At 39.2% G+C, this 18,774-nt stretch overlaps 1 protein-coding gene across 1 annotated transcript in view; it reads left to right on the top strand.

Annotated features, from left to right (window-relative positions):
- The window catches only part of LOC101902253 (ATP-binding cassette sub-family C member 4-like), a gene marked incomplete at its 5' end in the record, with an annotated part of 31,725 nt that extends 12,951 nt beyond the window's left edge, over positions 1-18,774 (top strand). Inside the window, 2 exons of the mRNA XM_024989189.2 lie at positions 8,494-8,649; positions 18,624-18,774. Coding sequence (XP_024844957.2) covers positions 8,494-8,649; positions 18,624-18,725 — 258 coding nt within the window. The remainder of the gene's footprint in view (positions 1-8,493; positions 8,650-18,623) is intronic.

Raw genomic sequence — 18,774 nt, 5'->3', positions numbered from 1 at the left:
ATAGAATTTAAGTTCTACAACACAAAGAATAAAAGGCAAAAAATATTCTGGAGGTTTGTTGCATGACAATATGAAAACTTAAGACTAAACTGTCAATTTAAATATAGTTAAATTGGCAAAGTGTATGTTATATGTATTTTACCACAATTAAAATAGAAGAGAGCATCTTCACATGTTTGTAATTTTGAGTCTATATCTCAGAATACCCTAAGGCTTCTAAAGATCAGGGAGCATCTTATTTTTAGCTCTGTTCCCCAGAAAGTGTTCTGCAGGGCACACAGAGTGCTGAGGGACTGCTGGCTGCAAGGTTGAGTGAATAATACATGGATAAGTGTAACCAGTAACCAAAACATACACACAAGGCAACTCCTTGTAAGTAACCAGTTTCCTAGATGTGTTAAATACTTTAGGAACTGCTGTTTAAAACCCACTAGGTGGGTCTACCTCAGACGCACCTAGTGGACCATAGCCATATTTAGTGAATGATACCCTTGTGACTCTGTGTGACGCTGTGGACTGCAGCCCTCCAGGCTCCTCTGGTCATTGGATTTTCCAGGCAAAAATAGTAGAATGGGTTGCCATTTCCTTCTCCAGGGCGTCTCCCCAACCCAGGGATTGAACAGAGGTCTCTTACCTCTACTTGCATTGGCAGGTGGATTCTCTACCACTAGCGCCACCTGGGAAGCCCTTGTGACATGAAAGAATATTAAATTTAATGCCCAAATGATATTCAGGGCCTGGAGGAGGACATGGCAACCTACTTCAGTATTCTTGCCAGGAAAATCCCCATGCGGAGAGGAACCTAGCGGGCTACAGTCCAGAGAGCAGCTTCAGTTAGTTACATGGCAAAAGCTTGCTCCTTAGTATTTCCAGTTTCAGTGTAGGTTGGGAAAATAGTAACTGTACCTCATGATGCAATCCTGTCCTTAAAATCACCATAGGTGATGTTTGCTTACTAGCAGTTAAGTATGTCCATCAGATTTCCTATCGTAAACATAATTCTGTCAATTTGCTCCTGTCTTAAATTTCCCCCAAATACATCAAATATGAATTATCTATATCTTAGGGACATAACATATTTGTATTCTTCTACCTTAAAATTCTCAAATCATAGGACTATCTGAGCTTCTAAAATGTTTGAGGGATGATTTAATCTGGAGACTGAATCAATAACTTCAGTTAGTTGACTTTTGATTTGTGTCATGGTCCACTCACAGTATCACCATTAGTTTCATTTCTGTGTTTAAAGATTATAACTAGGCAGCATGTTCATGAAGTAATTTTCACATGACCTGTGTACATCCTCAGGTTTCCTCTCCTGCTCACTTGTCCCAGGCCCTGTCACTCCTAGATACCCTTTTATGTTGGATTTGATTGACTGAGGTTGCTGGGAGTGAACCAGACCAGCAGAAATGATGCTTTATTCTCTCCTTCATTTCCTCTGCTGTCCCAATTCCTGGAAGTTAGGGTAAATGGGAAAAATTAATAGGTATTATGCTGGTTTCTAATTTATAGAAGAAATAGCAAGCAAAAAATGAGGTAAATAGCACCTTAGGCTTCCTACGTAGATATTGAACATGGGTTGAGTTTTTCATTTAGATGATTTGATGGTTTATTTGATCCTTTTAGAGAGTCCTAGGCTATTTTAAAGCATTTTTCAGCTCTACAGGTAGATTGATGTTAGTTTGTTATATTTTTTTCTTGCTCAGAGTTATTACTTGGATAATACATCTTATAGATGCTTACTAGACCTTGATATAATGTGCAAATATGCTGTTTTCCTACATTTTCTCCTTGTTTATTTCCTCAGCAACCCTTCCCCCACTCTCAAATTGTCCCACTTTCTCTACTCGCTTTCTAATTCCTCATGACCCAGACTGTGGTGCCAGGGTCAACAGCACCTCCATCTCCTGGAGCTTCTTAGAGATGAAGAATCCCATTCTCATCCAGACTTCTTGACTCAGCATCAAATTTGAGTAAGACCTCCTATTAAAGAGCTTTCTCTCCCATAGACAGTGTTTGATGACTCATAACCCATGATTTCCATGAAACATTCTTTGACAGTTTGAAATTGAGCTCATGAATCACCCAAACCCCTCTTGTGTCTGAGCATGAGACTCTAGAAAGTTCTGTATCACTTACCACCCTACAGATTCATATTTATATTCTGCAAATCATGCCTTTATATTATAATCTAAGACTGTGTGATTCCACTGCATTTCTTTGCATCTTTTCAGTGAGTCTATCTTCATCACAGGCAGTTTTCATCCTGCTCCAGCCTTCTCCACACCAGCCTCCTGCAAAGACTGGAGAGATTTCCCACAGGCTCAGTCCTACCTGGACCTAGAATCAGAGACAGTCCCACACAGCAGTGTATGTGTAGCTCTTTCATGACCTAATGGGATAAAAAATGAGCCTTGCTGCCCCAAGCAGTGCCAGAAGTCTGTTTGGCTTGTTTCCTGGGGAACCTTATGTCCCACTTAGCTGCAGGGTTCTTCCCCAGCCCACCTGTAGGTGCTGGTTTTTCCTGCTGACAGCCTGCCCACCTGATCTCAGTTCTGCTCTGTGTTCAGAGATTTTTGTCCTTCTTGTCCCACACACTACTTTATACTCATCCGTGTCCACGTCTTGCTTAAACTCTTTGGCCATAGGGTCTCCATGTTAGGTCTGTTCCTTTAACTGTAGCCACACCTCTCCCCACTTTCTCTGTTCTAGTTAGCCAGAGGGACATAATAGGGAGTCAAGCCAACCAGGTGATAAAGAGACCATCAGCAGAATGGAAAAGAACCTGACATATGTGGAATGAGTCCCATCCTGGCACTTAAAAACTTTATTATTTCAGGCAGATTAGTTAATCTAACTAAGCCTTGATCTTCTCTTTTGCAAAATGGAGGCGACAGGACCTAATCTCTAAGGTAGTTGTACAACTTAAACAACATAAGATACATAAAACACCCAGCATGGAGATTAGCATGCAGTACATGCTTGGACAAAGATAGCTGTCATTTTCATAAGGTGTAAAATGACCATAACCACTTATACTTTGTTTACTTACAAACTGTCTATCTCATGAAAATGAGAAGCTTAGCCATTTGCAATTGTATTTATGGCTATAGAATCCATCTGTTGTGCCTGTTTCTCTGTCCAGCTTATCACATTTCTAAACAATATAGTAATAGATCTTTCATCCATTTCTCCAGCCTGAGTTAAAAAACCTCAGCTCCCTACAGAAGCCTCTTTTGCACAGGACACCATGGATAACACAAATAATACAAAGGCAAATCCAATGCGGATCCTACTGTCAACACACACAGTCCAGTTGAAGAATAAAAGAAAAAGGCTGTATTAACTTTGTAAGAACTTTTATGGAAGTTTATTAAAATATGGTATAACATCTGTTAGGGTTGAAACAAGCCCCCATGAGGGGAGAAATGAAGAATTTCCAAGGAATTACATAGGTAAGAGAGGCTTTAGTGACTTGTGGTTAGAATTTTAGCAGGTGGAAATGTATGTGAAAGTCATTCCAGGAAGTGGGACTAGCATAAGCAAAACACGATGCTCTGATTCTATAAATGAAGACCTGCTGCTGCTGCTAAGTCACTTCAGTCATGTCCGATTCTGTGCGACCCCATAGACGGGCAGCCCATGAGGCTCCCCTGTCCCTGGGATTCTCCAGGCAAGAACACTGGAGTAGGTTGCCATTTCCTTCTCCAATGCATGAAAGTGAAAAGTGAAGTGAAGCCGCTGAGTCTTGTCCGACTCTTAGCGACCCCATGGACTGTGGCCCACCAGGCTCCTCCATCAGTGGGATTTTCCAGGCAAGAGTGCTGGAGTGGGGTGCCATTGCCTTCTCCGAATGAAGACCTAGGCACCTAGTATTCAGTTAAGTGAACTATCAGATATATAACACACTTTCATGTTCAACTCCACAACTACCTAGTGACCCCAAGGAAACTGACTCATGGACGTGAAGGATGGAGAGGTCAGATATCCTGGGGTGGAGTGATGGGCACAGAACTGGCCTTTGTGAGGTTAATCTGAGAAGTGAGAGCACGTGCACCAGAGTGGGCAGACGTGAGAGTCAGGGAGGCAGAAACTCTTGTGCCTCTAGGAAGATGTCCTGGGATTCCACTTTTTGAAATCAAACTGATGTAAATTAAAACTAAGTTATAACACATGGGTTTGTGAATGTGCAGGGAAATAGCTGAGAGTAGAAATTGCTATCATATTTCTGGAGGTAGTTTGGCAGTACTTAAGAGTCTACTTTAAAAATGTTCATACCTGTTTCTTGGCAATTCCACATATGAGAACTTAAGAAAATAATGACAGTTGTTTGCAAAGATTTGGCTTCAAGGATATTTAACACACAGTTATTTATAATAGCAAAATATTAGAGACTGCCTAAATATCCACCAATAGGGGATTTATTAAATAAATTATCGCATACTATAGTATTATATAGTCATTAAAATAAATATTTTAGTGAATATTAAATGAAAACAAATTGCAATATGTTCATATCTCTTTTTGTTTAAATGAGTTTTTGTCTTCAACATACACACACATAGATACACACACATCCAGAAAGAAAATACATCAATATCTTAGGAATGGATTTATTGGTGTGCAGGGGTGATGACTAGTATTTATTTACTTTCTAGATTTATTTGCACTGATTATGATTAATAAAAAGATTTGTTTGGTTTTTTAAAAGCCAACACAGACTGTTATCACAGAATGATTATGGTCATTAAAATAAGGGATTGAGTCATGAAACACTGCAGGTATAGAATCTGTAGGCCTTGGTACCATGCTGGAATCAGGGAAAGCTGGAAAAAAAGTGGACAGTTGAGCCTGGTAAAGAAGTAATGAGATTAAAGTAGGAAAGTCAGAAGAAGTGGCTGTTTTGTGGGGGCATTTGATGTTAATCATGTGGAGTTCAATGTATCAGTATGGAGATAGATCCAGGGGCGGATGTCAACAAGTTGGTGTGGTTGTCAGAAACCAACCTTGGCCTGGTTGGAAAAACAAAAAGGAGCAGTTGTAAAGCTGAGGTAAGACTGTTTCCAAGTACCTTTGGATTTAGGAATGTAAAATTACTGATATTGGTGACATTCCCCACAGGCACTTAGCAAAACCCTTTGGTGACCTGGGAAAGACTTCCAGACATAGCTTTGAAAACCGAATGGTAGAAATAGCCTGGATCAGATTTTCTTTGAGTTGCCATTTTCTTACTCTCCTTTTTGGAGTTTATAGTTCATAGTCCTGCTCACAAACATTCTTACAACACAGTTCTCACCTATGTCCTGATGTGTTTTGATTCACATATGAGAACACCCAGAAATACAGGGATACCTGGTTTTCTTGTGCTTTACTGATACTGCATTTTTTGCAAATTGAACATTTGTGGCAACCCTGCCTCAAACATGTGGATCAGTACCATTTTCCCTACAGAATTTGCTAACTTCATGTCTTTGGGTCACATTTTGGTAATTCTCACACTATTTCAAACTTATTATTATTACTAAATTTGTTGTGATCTGTGATCAATTATCTTTGATGTTACTGCTATAATTTGCCAGAGGCTCAGTTGATAGTTAGCATTTTTAAACAATAAAGTTTTTTTTTTTTTAATTAAGATACTAATACTCTTTTTTTAAGATGTAACACTATTGCTCACATGATAGACTGTAGTATAGCATACCACGACTGAGCGACTGAACTGAACTGAACTGAACTTTTATATAGATGGGGAAACTAAAAAAGTATGATTTGTTTTATTGCAATACTCATTTTATTGTGGTGGTCTGGAACTGAACCTGCCATGTTGCTCAGATCAGCCTGTACACAGAACATATGAGCTATTCATGTATGCAGAAGAACCTGCCTACATGCAGAAAATGACCCATCAGTGTTAAATAAATTAAGATAGAAAATTGGCTACAAAGATAAATCAACTAAAGCTACTTTTCTTACATGTAATCTCTGTAAAGATAAATTCCTTTTTGAAGTGCCATTGTTGATCTTACAGATTAAGCTTTGGAACATTGAAGATATTCAAATGAGAAAATATGTAAGGTTCCCAGAATGTAATCAGTGCTCAGAAAGATTTAATTCTTCTCTGTTTAAAGCTGTGAATTTTAAAAATTTACTAACTGAATTAATTTACAAATGATTGCAAGCATTTCTTATGCCCATCATCAATTCCAAATTCCTAAACAGAGAGGAAATCATCTTTTGAGAAGCTCTTACTAGGGAATCTGCAGTTATGCAAACTCATTGCTATAAAAAAACCAGTTTCTGCATATATGCTTTTATTTATTTTTATTGAAGTATAGTTGATTTATAATGTTGTATTACTTTCAGGTGTATAGCAAAGGGATTCAGATGTATAGATTCTTTTTACATATAGGTTATTACAAAATACTGAGTATAGTTCCTTGTGCTATATGGTGAAGTGAAGTTGCTTAGTCATGTCCTACTCTTTGTGACCCCATGAACTGTAGCCCACCAGGCTCCTCCATCCATGGGATTTTTCCAGGCAAGTGTACTGGAGTGGATTGCCACTTCCTTCTCCAGGGGATCTTCTTGACCCAGGGATTGAATCCAGGTCTCCCACATTGTAGGCAGATGCTTTACCATCTGAACCACCAGGGAAGGTATAGGGTAGGACCTTTTTTATTTTATATATGGTAATGTGTATGTGCTGTGCTATGCTTAGCCGTTCAGTTGTGTCTGACACTGAGACCCCATGGTCTGTAGCCTGCCAGGCTCCTCTGTCCATGGGGATTCTCCAGGCAGGAGAAGTAGTGTGTATATGTTACTCCAAAATTCCTAATTTATTCCCCCACCACTTTCCCCTTTGGTAACCATAAATTTGTTTTCTATGTCTGTGAGTCTGTTTCTGTTTTGTAAATAGGTTCATTTGTATCATTTTTTTAAGATTCCACATGTAAGTGATAACGTGATATTTTCTTTGCCTTTGTCTGATTTACTTCACTTACTATAATCTCTTGGTCCATCCATGTTGCTGCAAATGGTAACATTTCATGACTTTTTATGGCTGAGTAGTATTCCCTTTGGAGAAGGAAATGGCAACCCACCCCAGTGGTCTTGCCTGGAGAATCCCAGGGACGGGGGAGCCTGGTGGGCTGCCATCTATAGGGTCGCACAGAGTCGGACATGACTGAAGCGACTTAGCAGCAGTAGCAGTATTCCCTTTATATATGTATCACATCTTCTTTATCGATTCCTCTGTTAATGGACATTTAGTTTGCCCCCATGTCTAGGCTACTTTATATTGTGCTCTGCATGCATGTTTATAGCACACAGTGAAAAGCCAACTTTTATAATACAGTTTCATTCCTAACCAGCATTTTACCTGCATTATTGTGATTGTTTGATCTTATTTTTAATGTACTAATTTCTTTATGCCTTGGTTTTAAATTACCAGACTGATACTTGACATATATCTTTCCAAGGCTTAACTATAAGTATTAATTGGTTTGTAAAATGCCTTTTGAACTGTTCAGATGAAAGGTTCCATATAAATAGCAAATGTTGTTTGTGTTGTTGTTGATTTTGTTGTTGATAAAATATGTGTTTTGCCTACTGGCTACTCTCTCTTAAGACACTGAGATGAGTATTTTGCAATTTTAAAATGATTCCTTTCAAGACAGAACATAACCAAGGCATTTAATACCTTGAGTGATTTAGTTTCTCTACCAGAGAATGTATGTGTGCTCAGTCGCTCAGTCGTGTCTGACTCTTTGCGACCCTATGGACTTTAGCCTGCCATTCTCCTCTGTCCATGGGATTCTCCAGGCAAGAATCCTGGAGTGGGTTGCCATTTCCTACTCCAGGGAATTTTTCCAACCTAAGGATTGAACCTACATCATTGACGTCTCCTGCATTGGCAAGCAGGTTCTTTACCACCAGCGCTACCTGGGAAGCCCAGAGAATAAGCCCTTTTAAATAATAGAACTCTGGGAAAATGTATACTTATTTATATGTAACAGTTCTGATTTGATTTGTTGATATCTCTATGAAATTATCCATAAAATTCTCAAGGTTCAAAATATGCAGATAGTAGAAATAAAAACTAAAGATTTATTTCTTATGGAACACTTAGGCAACTTCTGATTTTTTGTTGCTAGTAGATTGATTCTGTAATTTTTAATTCTTCTTTGGGCCAGGGAATCTCAACCCGAAGACATTTGTCAACGTCTGACATTTTTGGTTGACAGTTTAGGTGTGCGTCTGGCCTCTAGTGGGTAGAGTCCATGACTACTACTAAATATCCTACAATACACGGGACAGCCTCCCACCCCATAACAATGAAGTATTTAAACAAAAATGTCAATAGTGCCATGGTTGAAAAATGTATAGACTATATTCAATATAGAGCTTTTAAAATTTATCTTCAACCACCAGGGTTTCTCCCAGGTTTGTTGCATATTGTTAGTTCTTAATCCCTCCTGAATCTCTTCACAGGTTGGCATCATGGGAAGAACAGGAGCTGGAAAAAGTTCTTTCATTGCTGCCCTCTTTAGATTGTCAGAGCCTGAAGGTAGAGTTTGGATTGATAAGATCTTGACAACCGAAATTGGACTTCATGATTTAAGGAAAAAAATGTCAATCATACCTCAAGTATGTACATCAGAATATTCTCACATGTTCTTTTAATCCAGTAGCTAAGTTTAATTGCTTTTAATTTGATTGATTTTAAAAAATGAATGAAAGGGTTAATATTTCCCCCCTCAGTAGAGAATATTTTTAACAGCAGGTATTTTCAACAGATACTTTAATCAGAAACCAGGTTTTGTTGTTTGTTCTTTTGGTTTGTATATATGTGATTTAATAACTTATCCAGATAGATTTCTAGACTCAAAATTTTGCCAGATGCCACAATCTTATCCACTGATAACACACAATTCTGAGAACAATATGATGATTTAGCACTGGAGATGATTCTATAGGGAAACACAGGTTGTGTCTTACTGATGGAATTTTGCTATGGGAAATAAAGTTAACTTTTTAAAGGTGATTATCTCAAAATGGATTAAAGATCTAAACGTAAGGCCAGAAACTATAAAACTCCTAGAGGAGAACATAGGCAAAACAGTCTCTGATATATCACAGCAGGATCATCTATGACCCACCTCCCAGAATATTGGAAATAAAAGCAAAAATAAACAAATGTGACTTAATTAAAATTAAAAGCTTCTGCACAGCAAAGGAAACTATAAGCAAGGTGAAAAAACAGCCTTCAGAATGGGAGAAAATAATAGCAAATGAAGCAATGGACAAACAACTAATCTCAAAAATATGCAAGCAACTCCTACAGCTCAATTCCAGAAAAATAAGTGAACCAATCAAAAAATGGGCCAAAGAACTAAATAGACATTTCTCCAAAGAAGACATATAGATGGCTAACAAACACATGAAAAGATGCTCAACATCACTCATTATCAGAGAAATGCAAATCAAAACCACTATGAGGTACCATTGCATGCCAGTCAGAATGGCTGAGATCCAAAAGTCTACAAGCAGTAAATGCTGGAGAGGGTGTGGAGAAAAGGGAACACTCTTACACTGTTGGTGGGAATGCAAACTAGTACAGTCACTATGGAGAACAGTGTGGAGATTCCTTAAAAAACTGGAAATAGAATTGCATATGACCCAGAAATCACACTGCTGGGCATACACACTGAGGAAATCAGAATTGAAAGAGACACGTGTACCCCAATGTTCATCGCAGCACTGTTTATAATAGCCAGGACACGGAAGCAACCTAGATGTCCATCAGCAGATGAATGGATAAGAAAGCTGTGGTACATATACACAATGGAGTATTACTCAGCCATTAAAAGGAATACATACATTTGAATCAGTTCTAATGAGGTGGATGAAACTGGAGCCTATTATACAGAGTGAAGTAAGCCAGAAAGAAAAACACCAATACAGTATACTAACACACATATATGGAATTTAGAAAGGTGGTAACAATAACCCTGTATGCGAGACAGGAAAAGAGACACAGATGTATAGAACAGTCTTTTGGACTCTGTGGGAGAGGGAGAGGGTGGGATGATTTGGGAGAATGACATTGAAACATGTATAATATCATATAAGAAATGAATTGCCAGTCCAGGTTTGGTGCAGGATACAGGATGATTGGTGCTGGTGCACTGGGATGACCCAGAGGGATGATACGGGGAGGGACGTGGGAGAGGGGTTCAGGATGGGGAACATGTGTACACCCGTGGCGGATTCATGTTGATGTATGGCAAAACCAATACAATATTGTAAAGTAATTAGCCTCCAATTTAAATAAATTTAAGTTAAAAATAAATAAATAAAGGTGATTATCTCCCTGCAGGGCTTTTTGTGAAACTGTGGGGCTTTAAGAATTACAGAGTGTATGGATGCTTTGGGGAGATTTTAATATATGAGTGATTAATAAAAGATTTAATGAGGCAAGCAAATCACTTCAGCATTTTTGTGTTGAGAACCCAATGAACAGTATGAAATGGCAAAAATATATGACGCTGAAAGATGAACCCCTCAGGTCAGTAGGTTTCCAACATGCTACTGGAGAAGAGTGGGAAAATATCTCCAGAAGGAATAAAGAGGCTGAACTAAAGTGGAAGCAACAGTTGTGGATGTGTCTGGTGGTAAAAGTAAAGTCTGATGCTGTAAAGAACAGTATTGCATAGGAACCTGGAATGTTAGGTTCATGAATCAAGATAAATTGGAAGTGGTCAAACAGGAGATGGCAAGAGTGAACATCGACATTTTAGAAATCAGTGAACTAAAATGGATGGGAATAGGTGAATTTAATTCAAATGACCATTATATCTACTACTGTGGTCAAGAATCTCTTAGAAGACATGGAGTAGCCTTCATAATCAACAAAAGAGTCTGAAATACAGTACTTGGTTACAATCTCAAAAACGACCAAACACTCTTGGTTTGTTTCCCAGGCAAACCATTCTACATCACAGTAATCCAAGTCTATGCCCCAACCACTAATGCTGAAGGGTGAAGCTGAATGGTTCTATGAAGACCTACAAGACTTTCTAGAACTAACACCAAAAAAAGATGTCCTTTTCATCAAAATCATTGCAGATTGTGGCTGCAGCCATGAAATTAAAAGACACTTGCTCCTTGGAAGAAAAACTATGACAAACCCAGACAGCATATTAAAAAGCAGAGACATCACTTTGCTGACAAAGGTCTGTATAGACAAAGCTATGGTTTTTCTAGTAGTAATGCACAGATGTGGGAGTTGGACCATAAAGAAGGATGAGCACTGAAGATTTGATGCTTTCAAACTGTGGTGTTGGAGAAGATGCTTGAGAGTCTCTTCAACAACAAGGAGATCAAGCCAGTCAATCCTAAAGGAAATAAACTCTGAATATTCATTGGAAGGACCAATGCCGAAATTGAAGCTCCAATACTTTGGCCACTTGATATGAAGAACTGACTCTTTAGAAAAGACTCTGATGCTGGGAAAGACTGCAGGAAGGAGGAAAAGGGGGTTGAGGATGAGATGGTTGGATGGCATCATTGACCCAATGGACATGAGTTTGAGCAAACTCTGGGAGATAGTGAAGATAGTGAAAGCCTGGCATGCTGCAGTCTATGGGGTCGCAAAGAGTCAGACACAACTTAGTGACTGAACAACAACAGCAACAAGCAGGCAAGCAGTAGAGAATAGTGAAGAAGAATATGGGATATAATTCCATCTCTGTGCACCTCAATTTTCTCTCCCTTACAAGGCAGCTAACAAGTACCAACTCCTTGAACTATTGTGAGGACTTAATAGGTCTGTGTATAGATTGCTTCATGTAAAACCAGTATCTGGCTGCTGTGATCATGCAAAGTTGAATTGACCATTTCTTATTGGTCTCTGATTGTGTTTTCCTTTGTTCTCCTTCTTAAATCAAAGAGGACACTAATAGATGGAGAAATATACCATGTTCATGGATTGGAAGAATCAATATAGTGAAAATGAGTATACTACCCAAAGCAATTTATAGATTCAATGCAATCCCTATCAAGCTACCAACAGTATTCTTCACAGAGCTAGAACAAACAATTTCACAATTTGTATGGAAATACAAAAAACCTCGAATAGCCAAAGCAATCTTGAAAAAGAAGAATGGAACTGGAGGAATCAACCTACCTGGCTTCAGGCTCTACTACAAAGCCACAGTTATCAAGACAGTATGGTACTGGCACAAAGACAGAAATATAGATCAATGGAACAAAATAGAAAGCCCAGAGATAAATCCATGCACATATGGACACCTTATCTTTGACAAAGGAGGCAAGAATATACAATGGATTAAAGACAATCTCTTTAACAAGTGGTGCTGGGAAATCTGGTCAACCACTTGTAAAAGAATGAAACTAGAACACTTTCTAACACCATACACAAAAATAAACTCAAAATGGATTAAAGATCTCAACGTAAGACCAGAAACTATAAAACTCCTAGAGGAGAACATAGGCAAAACACTCTCTGACATACATCACAGCAGGATCCTCTATGACCCACCTCCCAGAATATTGGAAATAAAAGCAAAAATAAACAAATGGGACTAATTAAACTTAAAAGCTTCTGCACATCAAAGGAAACTATTAGCAAGGTGAAAAGACCGCCTTCAGAATGGGAGAAAATAATAGCAAATGAAGCAACTGACAAACAGTGAATCTCAAAAATATACAAGCAACTCCTACAGCTCAACTCCAGAAAAATAAAGGACCCAATCAAAAAATGGGCCAAAGAACTAAATAGACATTTCTCCAAAGAAGACATACAGATGGCTAACAAACACATGAAAAGATGCTCAACATCACTCATTATCAGAGAAATGCAAATCAAAACCACTATGAGGTACCATTTCACACCAGTCAGAATGGCTGCGATCCAAAAGTCTACAAATAATAAATGCTGGAGAGGGTGTGGAGAAAAGGGAACCCTCTTATACTGTTGGTGTGAATGCAAACTAGTACAGCCACTATGGAGAACAGTGTGGAGATTCCTTAAAAAACTGGAAATAGAACTGCCTTATGATCCAGCAATCCCACTGCTAGGCATACACACTGAGGAAACCAGAAGGGAAAGAGACACATGTAACCCAATGTTCATCGCAGCACTGTTTATAATAGCCAGGACATGGAAGCAACCTAGATGTCCATCAGCAGATGAATGGATAGGAAAGCTGTGGTACATATACACAATGGAGTATTACTCAGCCACTAAAAAGAATACATTTGAATCAGTTCTAATGAGGTGGATGAAACTGGAGCCTATTATACAGAGTGAAGTAAGCCAGAAGGAAAAAACATCAATACAGTATACTAACGCATATATATGGAATTTAGAAAGATGATAACAATAACCCTGTGTACGAGACAGCAACAGAGACACTGATTTATAGAACAGTCTTATGGACTCTCTGGGAGAGGGAGAGGGTGGGAAGATTTGGGAGAATGACATTGAAACATGTAAAATATCATGTAAGAAACGAGTTGCCAGTCCAGGTTCGATGCACGATACTGGATGCTTGGGGCTAGTGCACTGGGACGACCTAGAGGGATGGTTTGGGGAAGGAGGAGGGAGGAGGGTTCAGGATGGGGAACACATGTATACCTGTGGCAGATTCATTTTGATATTTGACAAAACTAATACAATTATGTAAAGTTTAAAAATAAAATAAAATTAAAAAAAGAAAGAATGATCATAAAAATAGTAAAAATATACCTAGGACTTTCTCTGGTGTTATTGTGGGTATTGTGGGGTCAGTTCATTTTCAGCTAGTTCCTTGGTCTGGCTTATATTTCTCAAGATCTACAGGCCCCTTCCTTCCTATGTAGTCGGTACTAACAACAGGGTTTTAATCTATTGCACCTGTTGCTTCCAAGGCGTTTCCCTCTGTTTTAGCTTCTTCTGTTTGCTGGTCTCTTCAGTGTCTGATTTCCACCCTAACACAAAGGGGGTGGTGGTGGACACTTTTTTTTTTTTTTTTTAGGCTCACTTGTTCAGTCATGCAGTCATGCTTTGTGGAGGGAGGGATGCTGCAAACAAATAACACTGGCATGTGCTTGCAGTGCCTCAGCCACACTGGGCCTTCCCCCGCTCATGGTGCGTGTACCCTCCCTGTCCACGCTGCTCAGGCTCTAGGTTGTTCTGCCGGGAACCATCCGAGGCTGGCCCTGGGCTGCATGCACCTCCCAGGTCTAAGCTGCTCAGGTTCAGGCACTCAGGTAGTCCTCAGAGGTGCAGACTCGGTTGGGCCTGTGTTTTGTGCCCTTCCCAGGTCTGAGCAGCTCAGTTGATAAGGTGTTTGGTGAGCGCGGTTGCTGCAACTTATCGCCTCCCTGCCGCTTGGTTTTCTGGGTGTACAACCGGCGCACCTTCTCAGGCGGATGTTGACCGTCCAGAGCCCCAAGAAGTCTTAGTTAGCAAAGAAGCCTGCTTACAGTTTTGTAGATAATGTCTCTCTGGGGCTGCGATTGCCCCCTTCCAGCTCTGGCTACCTGTCACAGGAGGGGGATGGTCTGTAGCCTGCTATCTCTGTTTAGTCCTTTGTTGTGTACGCGGGCCTGGCGGTGTCTTAGGTTAGGGTTGGCTTTTTGCGTGGTAGTTATCCCACAGTCTGGTTTGCTAGCCCAAGTTAGTTCGCTCAGATAGTGCTCGGGGCATTCAGGCCAGATCCTTACTGTAAGCGATGCAGCCCGCGCCTCCCTATCCAGCCCCTGCTTGCTAGTGCAGGCGTCTGCATTGCTCCTCCACTGGGGAAGTTACCATTGGGCTCGTAATCTGTGGGTTTTAATTGTTTATTTATTTTTCCTCCCTGTTATGTTGCCCTCTGTGCTTCCAAGGCTCGGCACAGACTCGGCAGTGAGAGTATTTCCTGGTGTTTGGAAACTTCTCTCTTTTTAAGACTCCCTTCCCGGGACGGAGCTCTGTCCCTCCCTCTTTTGTCTCTTTTTTTTGTCTTTTATATTTTTTCCTACCTCCTTTCTAAGACAATGGGCTGCTTTTCTGGGTGCCTGATGTTCTCTGCTGGCATTCAGAAGTCATTTTGTGGAATTTACTCGGCGTTTAAATGTTCTTTTGATGAATTTGTGGGGGAGAAAGTGGTTTCCCCATCCTATTCCTCCGCCATCCTGTTTCTCCCCCCTATTCTTTCTTCTGGATATGGATGATGATCAGTTCATTTAGAGGCTGCTGCTGCTAAGTGTCTTCAGTTGTGTCTGACTCTTTGTGACCTCATGGACTGTAGCCTGCCAGGCTCCTCTTCCATGGGATTCTCCAGGCAAGAATACTGGAGTGCCATTTCCTCCTCCAGGGGATCTTCCTGAGCCAGGGATTAAACTCGTTTAGAGGCTACAGGATTACAAAAAAAAAAAAAAAGAAGAAGAAGAAGAAGAAGAAAACTAAGATTTTTAAACAACTCTGAGTCCTTATTCTTGAAACAGGGAGATGAGCTGCACCTTAAATATTCTTAGATTAGAAATGAGGACAGAGCTTTTAGGACTCAAGGAAGCAGCAGCTATCGTTATGCTACATAAACATTAGTGGAGGACAGTTTCCTGGTTTGGGACTGAAATCATTAAAACTGTTGTTCTGTATCTACCCCATTTGTAACCACTTGTATGATGTTTGTCTGGGTCCCAGGCTGTTTTAAGCATCAGGTTAGTGGGCAGGGCTTCTTTGTAAGATAATGAGAGTCCTATCTTCCAGGAGCATATAAAAAGGTCCAGTAAGACTGAGGTTTTCAGGCTTGCAATTGTATTGAGATATTATCAATTTGCTACACTAAATGCTCTGATTCAGAGTGGCGATTTTTGTGTCACATGTCTAATATGAACTTACAGTAGTAACAAGGGAAAAATTACTACTAAATATGGTATGAAGGGTTACATTTTAAAAGTATCAACTTTATACCATGATGAAAAACAGGTTTGAAGCTAGTACTCCATTTAAAATGCTATATTGACAAACAGCATTTGTTTTTCTGACTCTGCTGTGCCAGCTAACTCTCATTGTTGTTGTTCAGTTGTTATGTGCAATACTTTGCAACGTCATGGACTGTAGCACACCAGGCTCCTATAACTGTTTAATTCTTATTAAATGAGATTTAATTGTGTACCTTCAGAAAGAATATACTTAGGCCAACAAATTTAGTATATATATAAGAAGTTTTTATGTTCTACTGTAAATCTCTACACTGAAGTGTTCTGCCTGTATACATCTTTATAATGATTATTTATAAGATAAGTTATTTACTTCATTGCCTAGAGGTACTGTAGTACCTGATACTGTAATAATAATATGTTTTTATTACTTTGATCCTTATCTGCCCTTGCATATGTGCCTACTGTGAGCACTTTTACAGTCAGTTCCACAATTCATGTTTTAATAGATAATTCTTTTTATTCAATAAGCTTTGATGAAAATTTTAATGATTTTGAGATATATATTTGGCATGTCAAACAAACTGAAATACTCTTATTTACTAAACTCTGTTCTTCCATCTACTACAGCTAAATGAACATGCATAATCTCTCAATATATCCTTTTAAACTGGCAGTATAGATGTAAGTGGGTGCCCATATTGCAATGGGAAATGCTTAAATTTAATTTTTAGTTTTAGTTGCTCAGTATCAGAAAGGAGAGATAAGAAAGGCTTACTCAGTGAGCAGTGCAAAGAAATAGAGGAAAACAATAGAATGGGAAAGACTAGCGATCTCTTCAAGAAAATTAGAGATACTGAGGGAACATTTCATGCAAAGATGGACACAATAAAGGACAGAAATGGTAGGGACCTAGCAGAAGCAGAAGATATTAAGAAGAGGTGGCAAGAATACACAGAAGAACTATACAAAAAATATTCTCATGACCCAAATAATCACAATGGTGTGATCTCCCACCTATAGCCAGACATCCTGGTGTGAAGTTAGGTGGACCTTAGGAAGCATCATTATGAACGAAGTTAGCAGAGGTGATGGATGGAATTCCAGTTGAGCTATTTCAAATACTAAAAGGTGATGCTGTTAGAGTGCTGCACTCAATATGCCAACAAATTTGGAAAACTCAGCAGTGGCCACAGGACTGGAAAAGGTCAGTTTTCATTCAAATTCAAAGAAAGACAATGCCAAAGAATGTTCATACTACTGCACAATTGCACTCATCTCACATGCTAGCAAAGTAATGCTCAAAATTCTCCAAGCCAGACTTCGACAGTAAGTGAACTGTGAAATTCTAGATGTTCAAGCTGGATTTAGAAAAGGCAGAGGAACCAGAGATCAAATTGCCAGCATCTGTTGGATCACTGAAAAAGCAAAAGAGTTCCAGAAAAACATCTACTTCTGCTTTATTGACTATGCCAAAACCTTTCATTGTGTGGATCAGAACAAACTCTGGAAAATTCTTAAAGAAATGGGAATACCAGACCACCATACTTGCCTCCAGAGAAATCTGTATGCAGGTCAAGAAGCAACAGTTAGAACTGGATATGGAACAACAGATTGGTTCCAAATCAGAAAAGGAGTATGTTAGGGTTATATATTGTCACCCTGCTTATTTAATTTATATGCAGAGTATATCATGAAAAATGCCAGGCTGGATGAAGCACAAGCTGGAATCAAGATTGCCAGGAGAAATATCAATAACCTCAGATATGCAGATGACACCACCCTTAGGGCAGAAAGCAAAGAAGAGCTAAAGCAGCCCTTGATGAAAGTGAAAAAGAAGAGTGAAAAAGTTGGCTTAAAACTCAACATTCAGAAAACTAAGATCATGACATCCAATCCTATCACTTCATGACAAATAGATGGGGAAACAATGAAAACAGGGAGAGACTTTATTTTTTCGGGCTCCAGAATCATTGCATATGGTGATTTCAGCCATGAAATTAAAAGACACTTGCTCCTTGGAAGAAAAGCTATGACCAACCTATTCAGCATATTAAAAAGCAGAGACATGACTTTGCCAACAAAAGTCTGTCTAGTCAAAGCTATGTTTTTTCCAGTAATTATGCATAGATATGAAAGTTGGAGTATAAAGAAATCTGAACACAAAAGAATTGATGCTTTTGAACTGTGGTGTTGGAGAAGACTCTTGAGAATCCCTTGGACTGCAAGGAGATCAAACCAGTCCATCCTAAAGGAAATCAGTCCTGGATATTCATTGGAAGGACTGATGCTGAAGCTGGAACTCCAATACTTTGGCTACCTGATGCGAAGAGTTGACTCATTTGAAAAGACCCTGATGCTGCACAAGATTGAAGGCGGGAAGTGAAGGGGATGACAGAGGATGAGATGGTTGGATTGCATCACTGACTCGATGGACATGAGTTTGAGTAAGCTCTGGGAGTTGGTGAAAGGCAGGGCAGCTTGGTGTTTTGCAGTAGTCCATGAGGTCACAGAGTTGGACATGACTGAGTGATTGAACTAATTTGAACTGATTTGCAACCTTACTATTAGTGATTGTAGTAAACTTTGTTTGTTTTCTTTTTTTTTTGCATTTTAAATCTGGTCTCTAAAAATTGGAGTGAAATGAAAAGAGACTGCAGTAATAACATTCTCTATTTTGTTCTATTTAGGACCCTATTGTGTTCACTGGAACAATGAGGAAAAATCTGGATCCTTTTAATAAACATACAGATGAGGAACTATGGAACGTCTTAGAAGAGGTAATTTATTAAATATGATAAACTTGTTAGCATCAATATCTCATGTGTGTACATTTAAAAG

This window comes from Bos taurus, unplaced genomic scaffold (genome assembly GCF_002263795.3).
Source record: "Bos taurus isolate L1 Dominette 01449 registration number 42190680 breed Hereford unplaced genomic scaffold, ARS-UCD2.0 Leftover_ScbfJmS_406, whole genome shotgun sequence".
Lineage (NCBI taxonomy): Eukaryota > Metazoa > Chordata > Mammalia > Artiodactyla > Bovidae > Bos > Bos taurus.
The sequence above is the reverse complement of the archived record's forward strand: the minus strand, read 5'-3'. Positions and strand labels throughout refer to the sequence as shown.